The sequence below is a fragment of the Balaenoptera borealis genome (genome assembly GCF_965194805.1).
Source record: "Balaenoptera borealis genome assembly, chromosome: 8".
Taxonomy (NCBI): Eukaryota; Metazoa; Chordata; class Mammalia; order Artiodactyla; family Balaenopteridae; genus Balaenoptera; species Balaenoptera borealis.
The window spans coordinates 112,425,624-112,447,177 of NC_138865.1; the positions used below are offsets into that span (position 1 = coordinate 112,425,624).

The 21,554-nt window shown below is 39.6% G+C and overlaps 1 protein-coding gene across 6 annotated transcripts in view; it reads right to left on the reverse strand.

Annotated features, from left to right (window-relative positions):
• SCAI (suppressor of cancer cell invasion) overlaps nt 1–21,554 on the reverse strand; it is a 145,432-nt gene that overhangs the window by 119,967 nt on the left and 3,911 nt on the right. For 4 of the 6 annotated variants that reach the window (XR_014247770.1, XM_082403271.1, XM_082403277.1 and 1 more), the window contains exon 2: nt 21,112–21,156. Coding sequence is in view for 2 of the 6 variants with exons in the window: in XM_082403271.1 (XP_082259397.1) it covers nt 21,112–21,156 (45 nt within the window). In the remaining 4 variants the exon portion in view is untranslated. Of the gene's footprint in view, nt 1–780; nt 2,131–17,901; nt 17,955–21,111; nt 21,157–21,554 lie in introns of those variants that run through there. The other 2 variants (XM_082403275.1, XM_082403274.1) reach the window with 2 other exon arrangements.

Sequence of the window (21,554 nt, forward strand, 5' to 3'; positions counted from 1 at the left end):
CAAAAAATAAAGCAGTAATGGATTATAACCCAAAGTATAAAAACAAATCCTTGAGTTCAACTATATAAATGATTGAATACATAAATAGATAGACAGACAATAAATTAAGTAAATAAATAAGTGGGAGAACAGACAAATCGCCAATGAAGAAGAATTTAAGATAATTTACGTATTTTGCCTTCAAGGAAGTGGTGCATAACATCCATTCTTTGAGTGTGGACTGCACATAGTGACTTCCTACCAAAGAATACAGTATGAAAGGGGGGAATAAAGGAGTAACTTTACAGTGAAGAACTCTGATACTCAGCTAGGCATCAAGGTTAACATTAACAGTGATAAGTCATGTGGATAGCATGGACCCTCGATATGATGTGATGAGAATGACATTTTACGCCATGGTCTTCCCCAGTTGAAAGACATCTGAAAAACTACTTGACCAATACACTTTAAACTGTCAAGGTCGTCAAAAATAGGAAAGATCTGACAAACTGTCACTGTCAAGAGATCTCTGAGGAAATATGATGACTAATGTGGTATCTTATGTGGAACAGAAAAAGGACATTAGGTAAACACTAAGAAAAAAGTAAAATAAAGTATGGGCTTTACAAACAGGACACATATATAATATTTTCTCTGATGTCTCTTAAGCATTATATGCTCATTATAAAAAAAATGTAGAAAATCCAGAAAGTATAAAAAAATAAGTAAAAATCCTACTTCCTAAAGATAACCATGATTAATATTCCAAGGCCATGGTTCCTAAAATGTGCGTCCACGCACCTCAGGGAACCACAGCAAACTCACAAGGATGCTGCGGGTTATTTTAAACTTTCAAGGGAAACACAGTGACATCTGTCGGATACTCCACAAACAACAAGCTCAGTGTTCAGCAGTTCAGTGTTAACATTAGATCACTTCACATTCCTTGCCATAATGCCATATCTTTGCCATATCTTTGTGAAGCTGGTTTTTCCAGTGGTTGCTGCAACAAAAAAACAAATACCATGTGAAAATCACGTGGCACAGGAAAGGAGGTGATGACACCCAATATGACCCCAAGATTTGAGAAGCTGTGAAGTGCCCAAGCATCTGTGGTTAAGAATGAAATAAAAAATGTTTTCTTAAAACACACACACACACACACACACACACACACACAGAGCACTATTATTATACACCTACCACAGTGGTTAAAATTTTAAAATATCAAGCGCTGCCAAGGAAGTAGAGAAACTGGAACTCTCAAGGAAGTGGATGATAGGAGTATAAATTGGTACAACCATTTTGGAAAATGATTGTCATCACTGAGTTGACAAAACCCAATGACCCAGAAAGTCTTTAGATACTTACCCTAAAGAAACTCTTGCACATGTACATCAGGAGATATTTTTTTAAATGTCTGTGGTTGCATAGTTTGTAACTTAGAAACAATTCAGTTACTCACAGATCAGATAATGGGTAATTGTGGCACAGTCATGTAGTTGAGTTCTATATAACACTGAAAATGAAGGTTAAACATCTACATGTATTAACATGAAAGAATCTCAAACTCCTAATGCTGAATGAATAAAGCAAACTGAAAAGGAATACAAGCAGTATGATTTCATATATATATATAAAGTTTAACAAATCTAAAACTAAACAATATATTTACAATTACATCCATATGTCAAAAACAATGAAGAAAATACAAGGTAATAAAAACCAATTCAAAGTAGTGCTTTCCTCTGACTGGGAAAGGAAGGAAGTGAATGCCATAAAAGGAGGCATATAAGGAACTTCCAAGAATATTGATAATGCACTATTTTTAAAGTTGGCCAGTGAGACAAAGATGTTTATTTTATTGTTCTTTTTTAAAGTACCCATATGTCCTATATGCTTTTTTGTACATATATTAGATTTCATTTTAAAATAATTAATTAAACTAAACACTATTTATTCAACAAAATATTTCTTGAACACCTACTATATTCTGGATATTTTGAGTGCTTTATGAACAAAGAAACGTCCCTGCCCTCACAGAGCTTATATTCTCCTATAGCTGAGGAAGAAGACAGAAAGCAAAATGCAGCAACACACACACTCTTTTTTTTTTAATTGTAAGAGCAGAGAAAGGGTTATCAGGAGTATAGGGCAGGGCTTCCCTGGTGGTGCAGTGGTTGAGAGTCTGCCTGCCAATGCAGGGGACACGGGTTCGAGCCCTGGTCTGGGAGGATCCCACATGCCGCGGAGCAACTGGGCCCGTGAGCCACAACTACTGAGCCTGCGCATCTGGAGCCTGTGCTCCGCAACAAGAGAGACCGTGATGGTGAGAGGCCCGCGCACCACGATGAAGAGTGGCCCCCGCTTGCCACAACTGGAGAAAGCCCTCGCACAGAAGCGAAGACCCAACACAGCCATAAATAAAAATAAATAAAAAAAAATTTAACAAAAAAAAAAAAAAAAAAAGGAGTATAGGGCAAATTGTAGTATGAAACACTCACTGGATTACTCTTGAGATGTTAAAAAGGAAAAACCCCTACTTCCTTCCTATGTAGGGAAAAACCCAGTTCTTCCCTACTATTTTTCTCCTGTGAATCTCCGTTACTACTCACACGAAACACTTCACTCTGGTCACCCAATGTGTGGCGGTTTCCCCCGGCACCACCAAGCAATTCCCTGACACCGGCAGGAATTCAGCTCAATTCTGACACTGTCTACCTGGAGCAAGCATCAGATTCCACAGGTTAAGGGCTCAGTCCCACGAGACTGCCACCTCCCCTACTTCAGATATCAGTCACAAGCCCAGGTTACCCCCCGTGCTTCTGACTGACCAGCTACAGACTGGGGGTTCCAATGACCCCCTCCTTAGGTTTGCTTAATTTGCTAGAGTGGCTCACGCAACTCAGAGAAACATTTACTTACTAGATCAAGTTTACTGTAAAAGGATATAACTCAGGAACAGTCAGATGGAAGAGAAGCATAGGACAAGGTATGTGGAAAGGGGTGTGGAGCTCCCATGCCCTGTCCAGTGGCTTCCATGCCACTCTGCCAGCACCTCCCAGTGCTCGCCAACCTGGAAGCTCTCTGAACCCCGTACGTTGGGAATTTTATGGAAGCTTCATCATGTAGGCATGATCGGTCATTAACTCCATTTTCAGCCCTTCTCCCTTCTCAAGAGAATGGGTGGCGGGGCTGACCAAGCTTCTAACCATGGCTTGGTCTTTCCGGTGGCCAGCCCTCATCCAGGAGCCCAACCAGTCACCTCATCAGAACAAAGACATTCATCACCCAGGAAATAATAAACGTTTCAGGGGCTCCGGGTCAGGAACTGAGGGCAAAGACCAATATTATTTTCTATTATCTCACAGTAAAAACTCTTAGGTTTGTACCAGTTTATAAGAAACTAGGGGGAAAAGATCTAAGAGATGAAACCATCAACAATACGTTAAAAGAAAACCATTCTCTGTTTCCAGTATTCTTGAGAATGTCAAGTAGACTATCTAGCCATTAAAAGTCCTCAGAATTAAAAAAAAAAAAACAAAAACACTTAGCACATCTAGATGCTTTTAGAATATCTGTTGAACAAATGATTGTTTACACATGAAATCTGTCTTAACCATCTCATTTTCCGTGCTAGTATTTTTCATAAAATGAACAAATTTTTAAAAAAGAATTTATGAAAATGGCTGAACTCTCGGTTACCCTTTCATCTATTATATGTATTTCTTTATCTGATGTCAATTTTCAAACAGAACAACAAAAAAATAGAACATGCTGCAGAGAATAAAGAAATCTAAACTATGAGAGAAGAAAGAAAAACCTGAGCTGTTCAGGAACTCTATGCTGACTGAATCAGAGACTACATTCCTACACCTGAAGATGTTCTTCACCCAGTGACATGGCAAATTACTTGTCCATCATCCAGTCTCAAGCATGAGGCTTTGGCTGTTAGCCAGTAAAATGAATGTCACTTAAACATTTCTGCTTTTAAATCTTGTATCTAAGAGTCCTGTAATAGCACGAACTGTCTAGAAACTGAATTCTTTTCATTCTTAATGGTCTATACTTTCTTTGATACTTAAAAGTAAAAATGCACTAGGTTACCCACAACAACTACTTTTATCTAAGTACCTGAACCACTGGAGAGGAATACTTGCTAAAACTATACTATATCAATTATAGAAATTGGTAAAACAGAAAATAATGGTTTTGGAAGCTTTAAGGAAGTTTGAAGCATTCGAAACCAGAAGACACCCACATCAAGAACTGTTTTCATTTTACTTATGGGACTTTAATAAACCCTCATAGGAAATTATCTCCAGCAAAGTTAAAAAAATAAATTCCAATGTCACTATTTCAGTCTGTAATAGCAAAAAATTTATAGAGCCAGACAAAAACTGTTTTGTCTTGACTGTGCCACTTTCTAGCTATGTTACTTTGGGTAAATCACTTTATTTTCATGAGTCTCAGTTTCTCTATTTGAAAATGGGAATAATACCGTCTGTCTTCTAATGAAGTAATAAATACAACCTTGATCTGCTAATAAACACCAGCACCCTAGGGATTAAGTTATTCTCCCTGGGGCCCCTCCTCCCATTTAGTTCATTTACTCTACTCTGTAATCAACCAAAACACTAAACAATTAAGAATTGATAAAAACACACAGTGAACTGAACACGTCAGATCTATACATTTTATTGCATGCAAAGTATTCATCAATAAATTCAAAGGGCTTGCAAAAAAATAAACTAGTGACAACAGGTAATATATCTGAGACATCACTGCATAATCAGTAAATGCCAGTCATTAAGAAGTCCGAAAACCAGCATCAGCTCACCCCTGTTTTCGAAATCTCTCCATCACCTTCCCTAATCCTTTTTCCCAAAGAGGTCATTCTGCTCTTCACCTCTTCAGTAAACCTTTAAGCCTTGAACAATCTAAAACATGCTTAATAATTCCTTAGTCCCTTCAGACTTCCTAACATCCTTCTGTCCCTAACTTCTTGGGAGTATTTACTCCATCATTCCAGATTTCTGCTGGTTATCCTTCCCCTCCCTAGTCTAAAAATAATAAGGCCAATAACAATAATCGTGATTAGCAGTAGTAATGAACAGCCAACATTTTGTGACAGGCACTATCACTTGATGTGTATATATCACCAAAGTCTCTCAACAACCCTATGAAGTAGATACCTTTTTTTTTAACTTTTTATTTTATTTAAAGTATAGGTGATTAACAATGTTGTGTTAGTTTCAGGTGTACAGCAAAGTGATTCAGTTATACGCACACATGTATCCATTCTTTTTCAAATTCTTTTCCCATTTAGGTTGTTACCATTTTATAGATAAAGAAACTGACTTACAAAGAGGATGCTGCTTTCCAAGGTCACACATCTGGCCTGAGTCATTCCAAAGTCACTGTTCATTATTAACATGCACACAACCTTCTAACTTACAAGGACATGAGAATGGAGTTATCTGGGCAGGGATATTATTGTCCAGTTTTTGCTGTTTTGTACTATTCATTAATTTAAAAAAACAAAATTTAATAAACATGTAAAATGAAAGTCAATGAGATAAAAATCTATACAGGAGGAAGACACAGAATCTGTTTTTCTTCTCTTATGATACTGACAGTGCTCCTGAAGGTAGAAATACATCAGGTTCTTAAAGCTGAGGCAGTTTAATACATAGTATGGTCTCTACTCTAACTCTGGCAAAATGGAATGCCAATTCGGTTATTTTCTGTTGTACAACTTAGTGGCTTAAAACAACCTTTCACTGTGATTGTGAGTCTGCAATTTAGGCAGGGCTTGGCAGAGATAGCTCTTCTCTGCTCTACGTGGGCACCCACTGGGGCAGCCTGGTGGGGATCTGGAGGATTATGATCTGCTTTTAGGACGGCTCACTCGCACGGCTGGCAAGCTGATGCTGGATAGCAGTTGGGTGCTCAGCTGGGGCTGAGGGCCAGGAGCTTCAGTTTCTCTCTTACACGGGCCTCTCACTTGGGCTGGCAGCTAGGTTCTAAGCATCTATCCCAAGACAGGAAGGTGGAAGTACATGGCATTTCAATGACCTAGCCCCAGAAGTCATATAGTTTTGCTGGAGCCATGCTCTACTGGTGGAGACAGTTATAAAGGCCTGCCCTGGTTAGGAGATGGGGACACAGACCTCACCACTAGGTGAAAGGAATGTCAAGGTCACATTGTAAGAACATATGGGATGAAAAATACGATTGCAGACATCTTTGGGAAACACAATCTACCACACCAATGGAATAGTTATGTTCAGAATATATTGAAATTGACTTTTTGCTGGTGTTTATTGGTCTTTATTAAGTAGACTTTTCCTGCAAAAAGCAATGGGTAAAGAGACTGAAAATAACCTTGAGGAACTCCCTGGCGGTCCAGTGGTTAGGACTCTGTGCTCTCACTGCTGAGGGTGTGGGTTCAACCCCTGGTCGGGGAACTAAAATCCCACAAGCTGTGCGGTGGCGTGGCAAAAAATAATAATAATAATAATAACCTCCTCTGTGATGAAATGAATTCAGTGGCCTACGAGTAATTACCTTCAGGGCCAAATGATAGAGAAAAACAGAAAAAAGGATGGGTAGGTACTTCGCAGAATAAAAAACATAATAAAATAAGGAAACTGAGCAATCTCTCACTAAAAATTAAACCTATTTGAGCTGGAAGAAACTTTGACATCACTTAGTCCACTGCTTTAATTCTAGCAACTACCAGAAAATTGAGCTTTTCTCATGTACCTTACAGTAAAGATTAGGGAAACCTCTTAATTTTAGTAAAACTCTAAATTCTAAAATGCATAAATTTTTATTCATTCATTTCATTCCCTATTGTCACTGGCAATGAAAATGCTTAAAAATGAAAATGGATCAAATACGTTCAGAGTTAACAGGGTAAGGGAAAAGCTGAGGCACCTGCATCCTGTTTCAAACCCTTTTAAGAAGGGTTTATGAGCAGAGAGAACAGCAGATTACATAATAGATGTGGTGAAAAAAAAGATGAATCAAACCCCTGAGGCACACAGGAAAAAAAGAAATGGGGTGGCTAGAAACCAGCCAAAGCTCTAGGGATTTCACCAGCATGCTGTACTGTGTGCTCTTTAAACACGTTCTTATACAAAGACTCCATCCTTAAACCACAGTCCTATCTCCACATACTAGAGCTAGAAATAGCTCCAGAGATATCTAATTCAGTGCTTTCCAACATTTTCAAGTATAAGAACCTTTTTTTAAGAGTAAAACTTCCGTGGCCATCCATATGAAAATTGTTGTGATTTTATTATCTGGTTATGAGAAAAATCAATAATGACAGAAGTACCACGAACTCACTAACACCTCTACTAAATGCTACTGGTCTTTCTGTTACAAGCGCAATAACATGTACATGAGACATTCGATTTAGGTGAAGTTCTTAGGAAACACTGAATACAATGTCGGGTATTGGTAAACACGAAGTAAACCATATTTGAAAAGACTGAGACCAAGTAATTTTTAAGAACTTCCTTTTTTAGGTATGTTACAGTAGGATTTCTCCTGCTGTGCTTATGGTTGGATTTAACAACTAATCTCTTCCAACACAAATTCTATAATTCTCTTATAAATTATTAAAGGCATTCCCCTTCCTTTTAACTTACATCTTAAAGATTTAAAACTGGTTTGGGACAATATAGATGCATGTTTCTATTTTATAAAAAAGTAAGAATCCTCTTATTTGTTGATGACAATTTTATTATCACCATCCAGGAGTTACCTCAATAGGTAAATGGCTTGCTTATCTATTAGAAAGAGAGGCTAATGGCAATAATTCTAAATCTAAGATCTTTATTTTGGGCAGCTGTTCTCTAAAAATCTATACGTGATAACTCTACAGTTTGGCAATGATCACAATAGTTTAAAAGTTCTGACAGCTACTTTACAGGCTTTTGGGAAACCATGTGTGAGCACTTTCAACATGGGCTCCCCATCCAGGAAGAACTCACAGGATACTGCCAACAAGCACATATGCTTTCAAGGCCCATGGACTATATGGAGAGAGCTTGACAGAAAGAAACCCAATTTCAAAACAAGACTATAAAGAATGGTGCCTAGCCTGAGAGTGAAATGTTTCCAAGACAGCTGCCAAGTTTATGAAAACACAGCACCCCTCCTGCTTAGTTTGTGGTGAAGATGGCCATTTCATGGCAGACTGCATCCATGAAGAGAACCCACAGCTAATAATGCAGAAGCTATGACAGCTTTAGGAGAACTATGGAAAACCAGGAATGAAACAAAGGCCACAAAAAAGACTAGGTTTATGTATTGGCCAGGGTTCTCTTGAGAAACAGAACCAACAAGATGTGGGAGGGTGTGTGTGTGTGTGTGTGTGTGTGTGTGTCTGTGTGTGTCTGTGTGTGTGTGTGTACATAGATAGTAAGGAATTGGCTCACACAATTATGCAGTCTGAGAAGTCCCAAGATCTGCAGTCGACCAGCTGGAGACCCAGGAGAGCCGATGATATGGTTCCAGTTTGAGTCTGAAGGCCTGAGAAACAGGAGGGCTGCTGGTTTAAATGCCAGTCTGGGAGCCAGCAGCCTTGAGATCCAAGTAGAGCAAGGTTTCAGCTCTCATCCAAAGGCAAGGAGGACTGAGGTCCCAACTCAAGCAATCAGGCAGGAGGAGTTCCTTCTTACTCAGCCTTTTTGTTTGAGGTCTTCAACTAATTACATGAGGCCCACCCACATTGGGGAGGGCAGTCTGCTTTACTCAAGACTACTGATTCAAATGTTAATCTCATCCAGAGACACCCTAACACACCAGGAATAATGTTTGACCAAATATCTGAGCACCCTATGACAGATAAAATCAGACATCATCACAGCTTACTTGACTCTGATTTGCCTACTCTTCCCAGACAACCAAGAAGGGGTCGAAACAGAGTTCAAAACCTGGTGACAGGGCTTCCCTGGTGGCGCAGTGGTTGAGAATCTGCCTGCCAATGCAGGGGACACGGGTTCGAGCCCTGGTCTGGGAAGATCCCACATGCCGCAGAGCAACTAAGCCCGTGAGCCACAACTACTGAGCCTGCGCGTCTGGAGCTTGTGCCCCGCAACAAGAGAGGCCGCGACAGTGAAAGGCCCGCGCACCGCGATGAAGAGTGGCCCCCACTTGCTGCAACTAGAAAAAGCCTTCGCACAGAAACGAAGAACCAACACAGCCAAAAATAAATAAATAAATAAATTTATTTTAAAAAATTAGAGATTAAAAAAAAAAAAAAAACCTGGTGACAGGTACCAGGCAGAGGAAAACTGACCCCTTCACTAGGCAACTACCTTTTGGCTCTTCCCTTAATAAGAGTGAACATGAGCAGGGGACTACCTCCCAATCTGTGGGACAAAAGACCAGGGAGAGAGCAAAGACTCTGAAGATGATGACATGCAAATGGCTGGAGATTCAGTTATCAGCACAGGGACACATCGCTGTCTGAAAGTAAACTGTCCTTCAATGCCTTTAATCAAAAGATAGCTGCTTCCAAAACACACACATGCACAGAGCACATCAGAGACCTCTCCAGAAGGAGAAGAAGCTTAGCCAGAGATTGAGCCCTTTGGGTACAATGGAGCCAGTGCTGGAAGAAAGGAGACTCTCTTTAAAAAAAAAAAAAATCATGGGCTCACATAACTCAGACCTTGTGAAACCAGGATAATAAAGTCAAGCTGTTGGAGAGGGCTGTAGTCACCTCAAGGCTCAATTAATGTAGGACTCCCTTCCAAGCTCACTCATGTGGTTGCTGGCAGGCCTGGCTTCCTTAACAGGGGGCCCTCCTCATAGGCTGCCTGAGTGACTGCACAGCAGGCAAGTGGCTCCCCTCTATGCAGGGTTGCCTTGCGTCATGGCAGGCAGCCCCCTCCAGAGGGAGTGAGCCGAGAGAGAGAGAGAGAGAGAGAGAGAGAGAGAGAGAGAGAGAGAGAGAGAGAGAGAGGAGGGAGGGAGGGAGGGAGGGAGGGAGGGAGGGAGGGAGGGAGGGAGGGAGAGAGAGAGAGAGAGAGAGAGAGAGAGAGAGAGAGAGAGAGAGAGGGAGGGAGAGGGAGAGAGAGAGAGGGAGAGGGAGAAATACCCAAGGTAGAAGACGAAGACTCCTTATAACCTGATCTGGGAAATGACATCTCATTTCTGTATTCTCTTCCCTAGAAGTGAGTCACTAAGTCCACCCCACGCTCAAGGCGAGAATTAAGCTCCATCTTTTAAAGAAAGGAGATCAAAGAATTTGTACACAGTTCTTTAAAACCACCACAGGGACTAAAAGAATTATTGAAGGGAAAAAAAGAAAAAAAAAGTAGCTGGGTAAGTTATTAAGACATCAATGGATGTTTTATTCTCACTGTATTCCCCAATCCCCAAGAAAACAGTCCTTGCCTCAAGGGAGATTTGTGTTTGTTTTCTGAAAATGTGAGCTCCTTGAGGAGATTACCTGAGGGAAGGGTGGAAAGATAGTGCCTTTGAGGGCAGAAAGGTAGAAACTAGAAGAAAAAAGGCGGTAATTTAACTGGGAAGAGGAAGGAGAGCTTTGGGACTCACAAAAAGAGGGACCTTGCAATTCCACCTCCTAGCAGTGTTCTAGATAAAGGACAAGTGACAAGTCTTTACAGGGAAACAGGTATGTATTGTACCTGGGAAAGCTGAAACCTCTGCACCAGAATCCCCATACCTGGCAAAGATTCTTGTGCCTCAAGTCAGCCGCCACCAAACACCAAGGACCCACACCCTCTTAGACAACATGCTTACCAGGCACAGCCACAGTGGACGTAAAATAACCTTCCACCCTTCTCCTGGTTCCTCACAAGCCTCTCAGATTCTTGTACAACCCTAAGGAGGGGTGGATGCCCATTTTTAATCCCTAAGATTGAATTTTTCATCAGTTTGATAGGACTGGGGGGAGAGGGGGTGTCCCAAGGTTGGATTTAACTTCATTTAAAATAAATAATATATATAGTAACGTTTCATGGTTACCTGATTTTGTGAAATAAGATTCATACTGACTATATGGTCAATTAATTCACTACCTTATGGATATCTTTTACAATTCACTAATCTTGGTGGTTTCAAAAAAAGTTCCAAACAAGTTGTTCCATCAAAATATTAAGATTTTTCCATCACCAATATATTACTCCCAAATTTTTCCAGGCTTTACTCTCCTAATATATAGAATATTAAGCAATTAGTTATATATCCATGTGTATCTGCCTGGGTTCGCTACCCTCCCTGAAAAAATCCTGGCCTTGGACTTCCCAGGTGGTCCAGTGGTTAAGACTACAGCCTTCCACTGCAGGGGGCACGGGTTCAATCCTTGGTCGGGGAAGTTCCGCATGCCGCGCAATGCGGCCAAAAACAAAAAAAAAAATCCTGGCCTTGTGGGAAAGCCATCCATTTAGGTTGGGGATTCACAATTTCCATAAAAAAGAAAAATCAATTCTACCACATAATTCACAAGTCACTTACCTGCTCTCTCAATAGATCCAACCATAACCAGCACTCCAGATTACCTATACTTCAGGATCTTAACCTAAAATATGTCCCAATTGTGTGCTATTCAACCTTTATAAAAAACCTAAATGAAGAAATACATTTTTGGTAGATTATGAAAGAACACAGTATATAATCAATTCTTCTGGATTTACTGCTTTCAAAACTACTTTTAGGTTATACAATTCTTTCTTTCACATAGACTCTCAGGATATAAAACAGATAGTTAGAAGCAGAGAGATACTAGAATAGATAGGTCTCCTTGGAGAATGGTCGATTCTAGGCCTAAGTAGAAAACATACAAGATGCGTCTGGAATACCCTGTCCAACGAGGAAGCTACCAAAGTCTACTGGAGTTGTGTCAAAAAGACCCAAGAGCCAATTTAGAAGAGACTTCCACTGGTCAATATGAACATCAACATGAAAAATAATCAAGCTGGATGGAAATTCATTGCATACGTTTAAATCCATGAGTTGATAATGTTATTATTAACAAAAGAAAGAAAGAAAGCCAGTCACCTTTGGAGCATGCTAGGAAACCAATTCATATTGAAATCTGCTATAAAAAAAAGAAAGGGGTAGGGGGACAAGCATTTATCCTGCTTTTCCTTTTACAAACTGTACCTAAGGAAAATTAAACAGTCAATGAAGAACAGATCAGTTGCCAAGGAGCTGGGCGTGCACAGAGTATGTGACTGCAATAGGACAGCAAAAGCAAGTTTCTGGGGTAATGGAAATGTTCCTTACTCTTCTTGTAGTGGTGGTTATAGGAATCTATACATGTGTTCAAATGTCATGGAACTGTCAATTTGCATGTTAATTAAAAAAAAAAAATTAAGTCAACAAGGGAACTTCTCTTTATAAAAGCACTCCAGCTAGTAATGAAGAAGGAATGAAAGATTTAGAATGTCACCATTTGTAACCTCAAATGAAACTATAGACACTGATTACTATGAGTTCCTAACAGCAAAAATAAGAAAAAAGAGGCCTTGATGGAACTACACACCACTCCTATTAAGTATTCTTTCAAAAACAAACAAACAAACAAACAAAAACCAACAAAACCTGAATCTCATCATGTCTCTAAAACTAGTTCTAACTACAAATTTATAAGACACACAGGGAATAGAGAAACATGGTAAATGATACCATGGGGAGAGAGTCAGCAAAATTCAGACTGGAAAAACTGGTCAGTGGTTGCCAGTTGGTCAGTGGGGACAGAAGGGAATTTGGGGGAGTGAGGAAAATGTTTTATATTATGATTGTAGTGGTGGTTACACAACTGTGTGCATTTATCAAAATTCACAAAACTGTACACTAAAATAGGTAAGTTTCATCATTATAAATGTTATCAATATAAATTATACCTCAATCTTTTAGAAAATTAAAAATTCAGATTGTGGGAAACTCTTAATAACAAGCATGCTTTCTTTAACAAATAAACAGCATGGGAGAAAAGAGACAGAGTGGGGAAACTATAGATTTTTTTTAAAAAACTTAAGATCTAATCAACAGATTGCCAGTTCTGAACCTTATGTGGATCCTGAGTTGAACAATTTTTTTTATAAATGATTAGTCAACTGTGGATATCTGAATACTGATGAGATATTTAATGATATTAAGGAAATACTGCTAAGTTTCAAGTTATTGTTAATGGAATTGTGGTTATGTGCTTCAAAAGAGTCCCTATCTTTCAACAATACATACTAAAATGATACAGATGAAAAATATGTATAGAATACACTTCAGGTGGAGTATGTGGGTATATAGGTGAAATGGGAATTGAGCTGATAATTGTTCAAGCTGGGTGATGAACAATTCAGGTTCACTGTAGTATTCTAAGTTTATCTGTATTTGAAATTCTCCATATTAAAAATATACATACATACAGAAAAGTAGATCTAGAGCCTTAGAGGCGAGCTAGCCTGCTTAACCCTTTTCTGACTACTCCTGGCATCCCAACCCCCAGGGAGCCCTTGAATTACTGCCAAGGAACCTCTGGGCTCTTTTTGAACACCGCTGAAAACCACTGCTTGAGCTAGTCTAGGTTTAATTCTTGAATAAAACATTACCATGAAAATACCGAATACTTTGACCATCCTGTCTTGGGCTCCCCCTACCACAGAGTCTGCTTTCACGGAATTAAATTTTGGCATTTTGCCCTAGGTTTTCACCGACACATGCTACAAGAAACAGCTTTACCAAAACCACTGCCTTTCTGTAGAGATACTGCTGAGGCAAACACTACCACAAAGAAACTCCGCAATATTCCTGTGTTTCAATGTAGATTAGAAGACATTCCCCTAGTTTTCCACATAAGTACCTCCAGAGTCTGTTTCTCACCAAAGAGTGTACTCGCTGTATAGAGATCTGTCTCCCAGAGATAAACACTCCTTGTTTGATGACTACCTACAGAAAGACTGCAATGGACAGATAATACTGCAAAGACAGAACATCCAAAAGACAAAGCTGTCTGGTTTACTTCCACACCATGTACTGTAACATTCTATTGCCATCTGCACATTTCACTCAACATGGTCTCTCTGGGTTATCTCATTCTTTTCCATGACTTGGATCACTAAGTGTTTGCTGTTGACTTCTAAATCCGTACCTCAAGCCCTAATCTCTCCCCTCAGCTCCAGACCCATGTTTTCATCTGCCTGGTTAAAGATGGTACGTTGAAGCACTTTACACTCCATATAGCTAAAATAAACTCATACTCTTACCCTTCTGAACCTGCTCCTGGATCTGCTGCCTCAATTAAATGTGTTCCCATCCAACCCACTATTCAAGCTAAAAGCTCCTCAAGATACTGTGAAGAAAAAGAAAAGGCCAGCCATAGACTAGGGGAAAAAATTCTGTAAAACACATACCTGATAAAGAAGTTTCAGAATATACAAAGAATTCTTATAACTATTATATAAGAAGACAAACAACTGACAAAAAATGGGCAAAAGATCTGAATAGGAAACCACAAAAAAAGTTATAGGAATGCCAAACAAAAACATAATGATATCACTGCACACCCTCAGAATGGCAAAGGGGGTACATATATGTCAAAATTTATCAAATTGTACATTTTAAATATGTGCAGCTTATTGTATACCAATTACATACCTCAATATAACTTAAAAAGAAAAAGAATGCCAAGCATTGGCAAGGACATGGAGCAAATGGAATCCCATACATTGTGCTAGTGGGAATGCAAAATAGTACAGCCACTTTGGAAGACAGTTTGGCAATTTCTTACAAACCTAAACGTGCACTTACCATAAGACCCAGCAAGTCCACTCCTAGGCATTTACCCAAGAGAAGTGAAAACATATGTTTGCACAAAGACTTACTAACTCACATGTTCCTAACAGTTGTATTCACACTAGCCAAAAACTAGCAACAAGCCAAATGTCCATCAACTGGTGAATGAGAAACAAATTGTGGTAAATTCATACAATTAAATGCTCCTCAGCAATAAGAAGAGATTAACTACAGTTACAAACAATAACATGAATGAATCTCAAAGAAGCTAGACACAAAAGACTATATGCTGAATGATTCACTTATATGAAATTCTAGAAAAGACAAAACTATAGTGACAGGAAAAAAAGACCAGTGGTTGCCAGAACCATGACTGCAAGGAAACATGAGCAAATGCGTGTGTGTGTAAGGGGGGGGGGGGGCAGCAGGATAGCCACGTTCTGTATCATAACTGCAGTGGGTGGTTACACAACTGTATACATTTGTCAAAACTCCTCAAATTGTATACTTAAAATAGGTGAATTTTATCATATGTAAATAATACCTCAGTAAAGCTGATTTTTAAAAACACTGGAAGGAAAGGCAAAATAAAAATACTCAAACTAAGGATAGTCACCAGCTATCATTTATTGAGTTCTTAATGTATGTCAGGTAACATTATCATGTATTTTACATTCATTATCTCAATGAATCCTCTCAATAAGCCATTCAGGGACTTCCCTGGTGTCGCAGTGGTTAAGAATCCACCTGCCAAGGCAGGGGACTCGGGTTCGATCCCTGGGCCCAGAAGAGCCCACAGGCCGCAGAGCAACTAAGCCGGTGCGCCACAACTACTGAGCCTGCGCTCTAGAGCCCACAAGCCACAACTATTGAAGCCCGCGTGCCACAACTACTGAAGCCCGTGCGCCTAGAGCCCATGCTCTGCAACAAAGAGAAGCCACTGCAGTGAGAAGCCCGTGCACCGCAACAAAGAGTAGCCCCCGCTGACCGCAACTAGAGAAAGCCCACACGCAGCAACGAAGACCCAACGCAGCCAAAAATAAATAAATAAAATAAAATAAATAAATGTATTAAAAAAAAATTAGCCATTCATTGAATCATCCAGCAAAGAGCTACTGAGTACCTGTTACATGTGAGGCAATGTTCTAAGTGCTGGGAACAGAATAGCAAGGAAAACAGACAAAAATCTCTGTACTCAGGCAGTTTATATGCTATTAGAGGAGAGTAATAATTCTACAAGGTGGGTACTATCTACCTGCATCTGGCAAATACTTTGTCCAAGAGCCCAAAGCTAGTATTAGGAAGAGCTAGGATTCAAACTCTAACTCAGGATTTCTCAACCTCAGCATCACTGACAATTTGAGCAGGACAATTCTTCGGTTAGGAGGTTGTCCTGTATGCTGTAGGTGTTCAGCAGCATTCCTGGACTCTACCCAGTAGATGCCCCGAGTTGCAACAACCAAAAATGTCTCCAGACGTTGCCAAATGCCCCCTGGGAGGGAAAATCGTCCCTTGTTGAGAACTACTGGGTAATTTCTAAACTGACACCATAGCCCAAGCATTTTAAAACATCTTTCTTCCCACACCTGACACTGGTCCTGAATTCACCTCACCTAAGACTTCATCATTTGTCAGTCTACATCCCGGCTCTACTCTCTACCATTTCAACAGTCACACGACTGCCAAAATTCACCTTCTAAACCTTCAGACCCTAGATGAAATGTCTGTAGAAACTGCCCTCACTACCAGTACAAAGAATTACTATAAACTCTTTGTATACACACAAAGTCAATTACAGCACCTTATTTTTGTGTCTGTCTTCCCCACTAACCTGCGAGCTTTTCCCCAGCAGGGGCCGTATCTCATTCATGTCTATATCCCTAGTACCCAGAACTAGAAAGCATTTGAAGGTTGTTTTTAATTCAACTGTAATTCAAACAAATTACAGACATACACACACACACCCCACACAAATCATACAATAAAGCTTTAATCAACATGAATCCTATTAGGACATGGATCCCAAACAAATGGGGCTTGCTCCTAATAGGATCTGAAAGGATTCTCTAACTAATTACCCAAACTTTATTAACAAACATATTGAAGCCTTCAGAATTTTCCAAAACCACATAGAGATCAAGTTTCCTAATCTTAAAATTCCTCTCAGTCTAGTACAGTTTGTCAGGGGCATTAAATAGCATCACATTATTTTGGACCACCAAAGCCCCATCCCACACTACCTCCCTCTTACCACCAATGCACTTGTTAGTTCAGATGTTTTTACTGGGCACCCCCTCAGTACTAGGGGCTCAAAGAAGAACCAAGGAAGGGAAACAAATGTTTAGTGGTGGGGGGTGGAGGGAAGACACAAAGAACTGGTAACCGTGGGCCATGCAGTGCTTATTCAAATTATCTTAGTTTTTCTTAAACTGTCTTATAATTTGGTCCACTAGGAATGTTCTCAAAAGATAACTCAGCCACTAAACTAATGTCTATCAAAAAGAATGACTTAATAGCAACGATCCTAAAATAAAAATCACATTTTTGGCAACTGTTTCCTAAAATGGAATAGGATATACGGTGTAACAGTCAACAACTCTACACAGCAGGCCAACTCAAAGGGATACCTAAGGCTACATTCAGCAATTAATTCACCATGGAAGTTGTATCATTTGACGTTGAGAATTTTATGGTCACAGTATACAACTCATAAAAACAGCTATAAATAATTTCTGGCTACAACCATTACATCTTCTCTCTATAATCCACCTTTAGAGCTTACCTGGCCATTATTTTTTCTATTTTTAGAGCAATCCCAGACCTGCTTTCTAAAGAAAATCTTGGTCTCGCCCACAGGATCTCTTTAGAGATGTACGCTGGCTGTCCATTCAGGTCAAAATGCTGACTCAATCAGGATCTGACCTCAGACATGCGGAATGTGTGCCCTCATTGGTGCCTGATGCTTACCAAAACTTGATTACAGAAATAATATTCATGGAACAAATTATTCATTCGATAATTCAATCAAACGTTCTCTAAGTGCCAGGCACCATTCTAGGCGCTGAGGATAAGCAGAGTCCCTGCAGCTTACTCATTCCTCCTTATCTCTGAACCAAGCCAAACCATCGGTGAGCAGTATACCTAAATCCAGTTGCTCTGGCTCTTCGGAGGATGTTCACTGGTATTACCTAAACCTGGATTGAGAAGCATTATAAGAAGCAATCTTAAAAAACAACAACAACAAAAAAACACTTCCTACTATATTTGTCATTGGGTTTTTTTTCCCCCACAAAAGCACAGTGTCCCCATTATGAAAACCAATGAGAGAAATTTTTCTCTAAAAGTCAAAAAAAGTGTGCCTCTTAAACATGTGCTTGATTTTACAGACACCATGAACGTGCAAGCTGAGCTTTATTTTCTTCTTAGCTTTTGTTCTAGGAAACTCAGAGCCAAATATGGAACCTACCTTTGGTAACTGTGCAGTACCTTCTAGTCTGTATCCTAACTTTGCCACTGATTTAATTTTATTACTATTCTCTCATGCTTTTTGCCTTAATATCTTTATTTTTAATCCTTCATACTGTATATATTTTGAAAAGAAGTGGGAAATAAAAGGTATTTAATAGGTGCTTTTTAACCTAAAATTTACTGTATACTTTCTACGTGCCAGGCACTATACTAAGCATTTTACAACCCTATAAGGGTTGAACTATTATTATTTCCGTTATACAGATGAAGAAGCGGGGCTCAGAGAGGTTTATTAACTTGCATATGATCTCACAACTTGTATCTGACAGAGCTAAGATTCAAATTCAGCTCAAACCATTACACCTAGGTGTATCTACAGGCTATCATAGGAACAAACAAAGCAGAGAAGAGGAAGGTGAAGGAGAGGGTAGAAAGTCTGCATGGAAGATGTGATGTTTCAGGGAAGTCTTAAAGGTGGGGAGCTTGCCAAGGAACGGGGAGAAAGTATTCCAGAGAGGAAGAGAAATCACGTGCAAAAACCCAAACATAAGTTCTGGGAATAGCAAACAGGACATAGAGTTACATTCAGCAATTAGTTCATTGTGAAGCATTCACCAGAAAGTTAAGTCATTTAATTACTGGAAGTTTAGTAGATCCATTATTGAGAATTTGGTCGCTATTGAGTACATGGCCACAGTACTCAACTGTGGCTGGAAAGATAGATAGACGTGAAATAAAGGCAGTCTCTTTTTTTTTTTTTTTTAATTGAAGTATAGTTGATTTACAATTTTGTGTTAATTTCTGCTATACAGCAAAGTGACTCAGTTAAACATACATATACATTCTTTTTTTTATATTCTTTTCCATTATGGTTTATCATAATAGAGGGCAGTGTCTTTTTATGATTACGCTCAAAAGTCTGAATTATGTTCAATAAACAAGGGGAACCACATAAGGATCTTAAGCTTGAGAATTACAAGATCAACTTGCACAGTATGTGAATGAATTACAGATTCAAGGTAGGGAACCCAGTCAGGAGGCTACTCCAAGAGTCTGGCAGTGGGGTAATGTAATTTTTACTTTCCCAATAGTTATGTTAGAAAAAGTCAAAAAAAAAAAAAAAAAACTGAAAATAATTTGAGTAATACTTTTATTTAATCCAATATATCTAAAATATTATTTTATGAAGTAATTGACATAAAAATTAGTAATGAGAAATTTGCCATGCACTTTTTGTACTAATCTGAAATTTGGTGTGTTTTTTAATACTTAGATATATGCCTCACTTTGGACATTAAATTTTCATTGGAAAAATTTGATCTGTATTTAGATTTCATAATTTACAGATGAAAAAGCAAATTCACATACCCAAGTTGTTCCAGACATAAACATTTTCCAGTAATTAAATATTGGTTTTAAAATTTAAATTAATTACAATTAACAATATTTATTAAAAATCCAGTTCCTCAGTCATGAGAGCCACATTTTGAGTGTTCCACAGCCATATATGGCTACCACATTGGCCCATACAGGCCTAAAGAATGACAAAGGAACTTTGGCTGTTGGCACCTTCCACGATCAGCATTTCACATCTACCTACTGTTAAGGTTTACTGTGTATTAACATCGATAACTTATCAAGTATTAACTATCACAGTGGTCCTACTGGTCACATCCTCACTACCGTAACTTACTTTCCTCTAGGCCAATGCCTACATCCATGAAAAAGGAATCTTCAAATGACTACACAGAATTGCTATGTAGTACCTGACACATGGAATGTGCTCAGAAATGCTTGTGGAATGGATGCATGCTCTTCATTACTCAAGGAACAATGCACTTGCTGAAGACCACCTAAGTCCTTTGTTTCTATCTTTCTATGGTTCAACTGCTTATTAGACTCTACGTACAATGAAAACAGAAAAAGCAGTAAGAAAACCTATTTTCAGGACTTCCCTGGTGGCGCAGTGGTTAAGAATCCGCCTGCCAATGCAGGGGACACGGGTTGCAGCCCTGGTCCAGGAAGATCCCACACACCGCGGAGCAACAAAGCCCGTGCGCCACAACTACTGAGCCTGCACTCTAGAGCCTGTGAGCCACAACTACTGAGCCCGCGTGCCACAACTACTGAAGCCCGTGCGCCTAGAGCCCGTGCTCCGCAACAAGAGAAGCCACCGCAATGAGAAGCCCACGCACCGCAACGAAGAGTAGCCCCCGCTCGCCACAATGAGAGAAAGTCTGAGCACAGCAACGAAGACCCAACATAGCCAAAAATAAATTAATTAATTAATTAAAAAAAAAAAAGAAAACCTATTTTCAATTGTATATTTATTAGAGGCATTATAATATAATGGTTAAGAGCTTCAGCTCTGGAGTCAGACTGCTGGGATTCAAATCCTGGTTCTATCATTTATGAGATGTGTGATCTTATATAAATGCTCAGCCTCTCTTGTGCCTCAGTTCTCTCGTGTTAAAACAGAGATAACTGTACACACTTCCTTGGGGTGTTTCAAGGATTACAGAAGATAATACAAATAAGCCCTTGCACATGGTACCTGGCACACAGTAGATGTTCAATAAACATTAGCTTTTTAAACAGAGCTGGTGAAGAAGTTGAAATTACAGCTAACATAAAAAACTAGGCTTTCTCAACTATCCACATCTCTTTCCCACATAATCTTAGATACCAAAAAAAAAAAAAAAAAGTACAGGCAGTACTTTGAAGTCCTAGAAGACAGAGCTTGCAGATAGTTATATTCATTAACAAAGGAGCTAAGTAAAAAACTTCATCTACTGACAGTATATAATTATGCAGTATAGTATAGGTGCAGCCAAGCAAATGGAAAAAAACACGAAGCAAAACTGGGAAGGCATTTTGCCTTACCTGCTTTTCCGTTTTCGAGGTGGTTTCTCCACTGTGCCAGTCAGTCTGCAGACCAAACAAATAAGATGGTAACTAAAAGTAACATACAAGATCACATCTGCGGGCCCTAGTGTGCCAGTCAAGGACTCAACGCACCACCCTCTAGAACTACAGGCTGTCTAAGCCCATACCTGACCTTACAAATGCCTTATGTTCTGTTTCCCCTAAATACCAAGACCAAGCGATCCTGGGACTCACCGTTCCCCTAATGTCTGCTTAGCCCAAACCCTGCTCTGCCTCCTGGTCTCTCACTCCATCCTCAGCTCCTATTCGTCACAGCCCAGCTCCCCAAAACCACCCAACGCCACCTACTCATTGTCTGCTTCAACACCCCCGCAAGCCCCTCCGGCTTCCCCTTTCCAGTGCCCACCCCCTCCCGACCCGGGCACTGCCCCTCCGAGCCC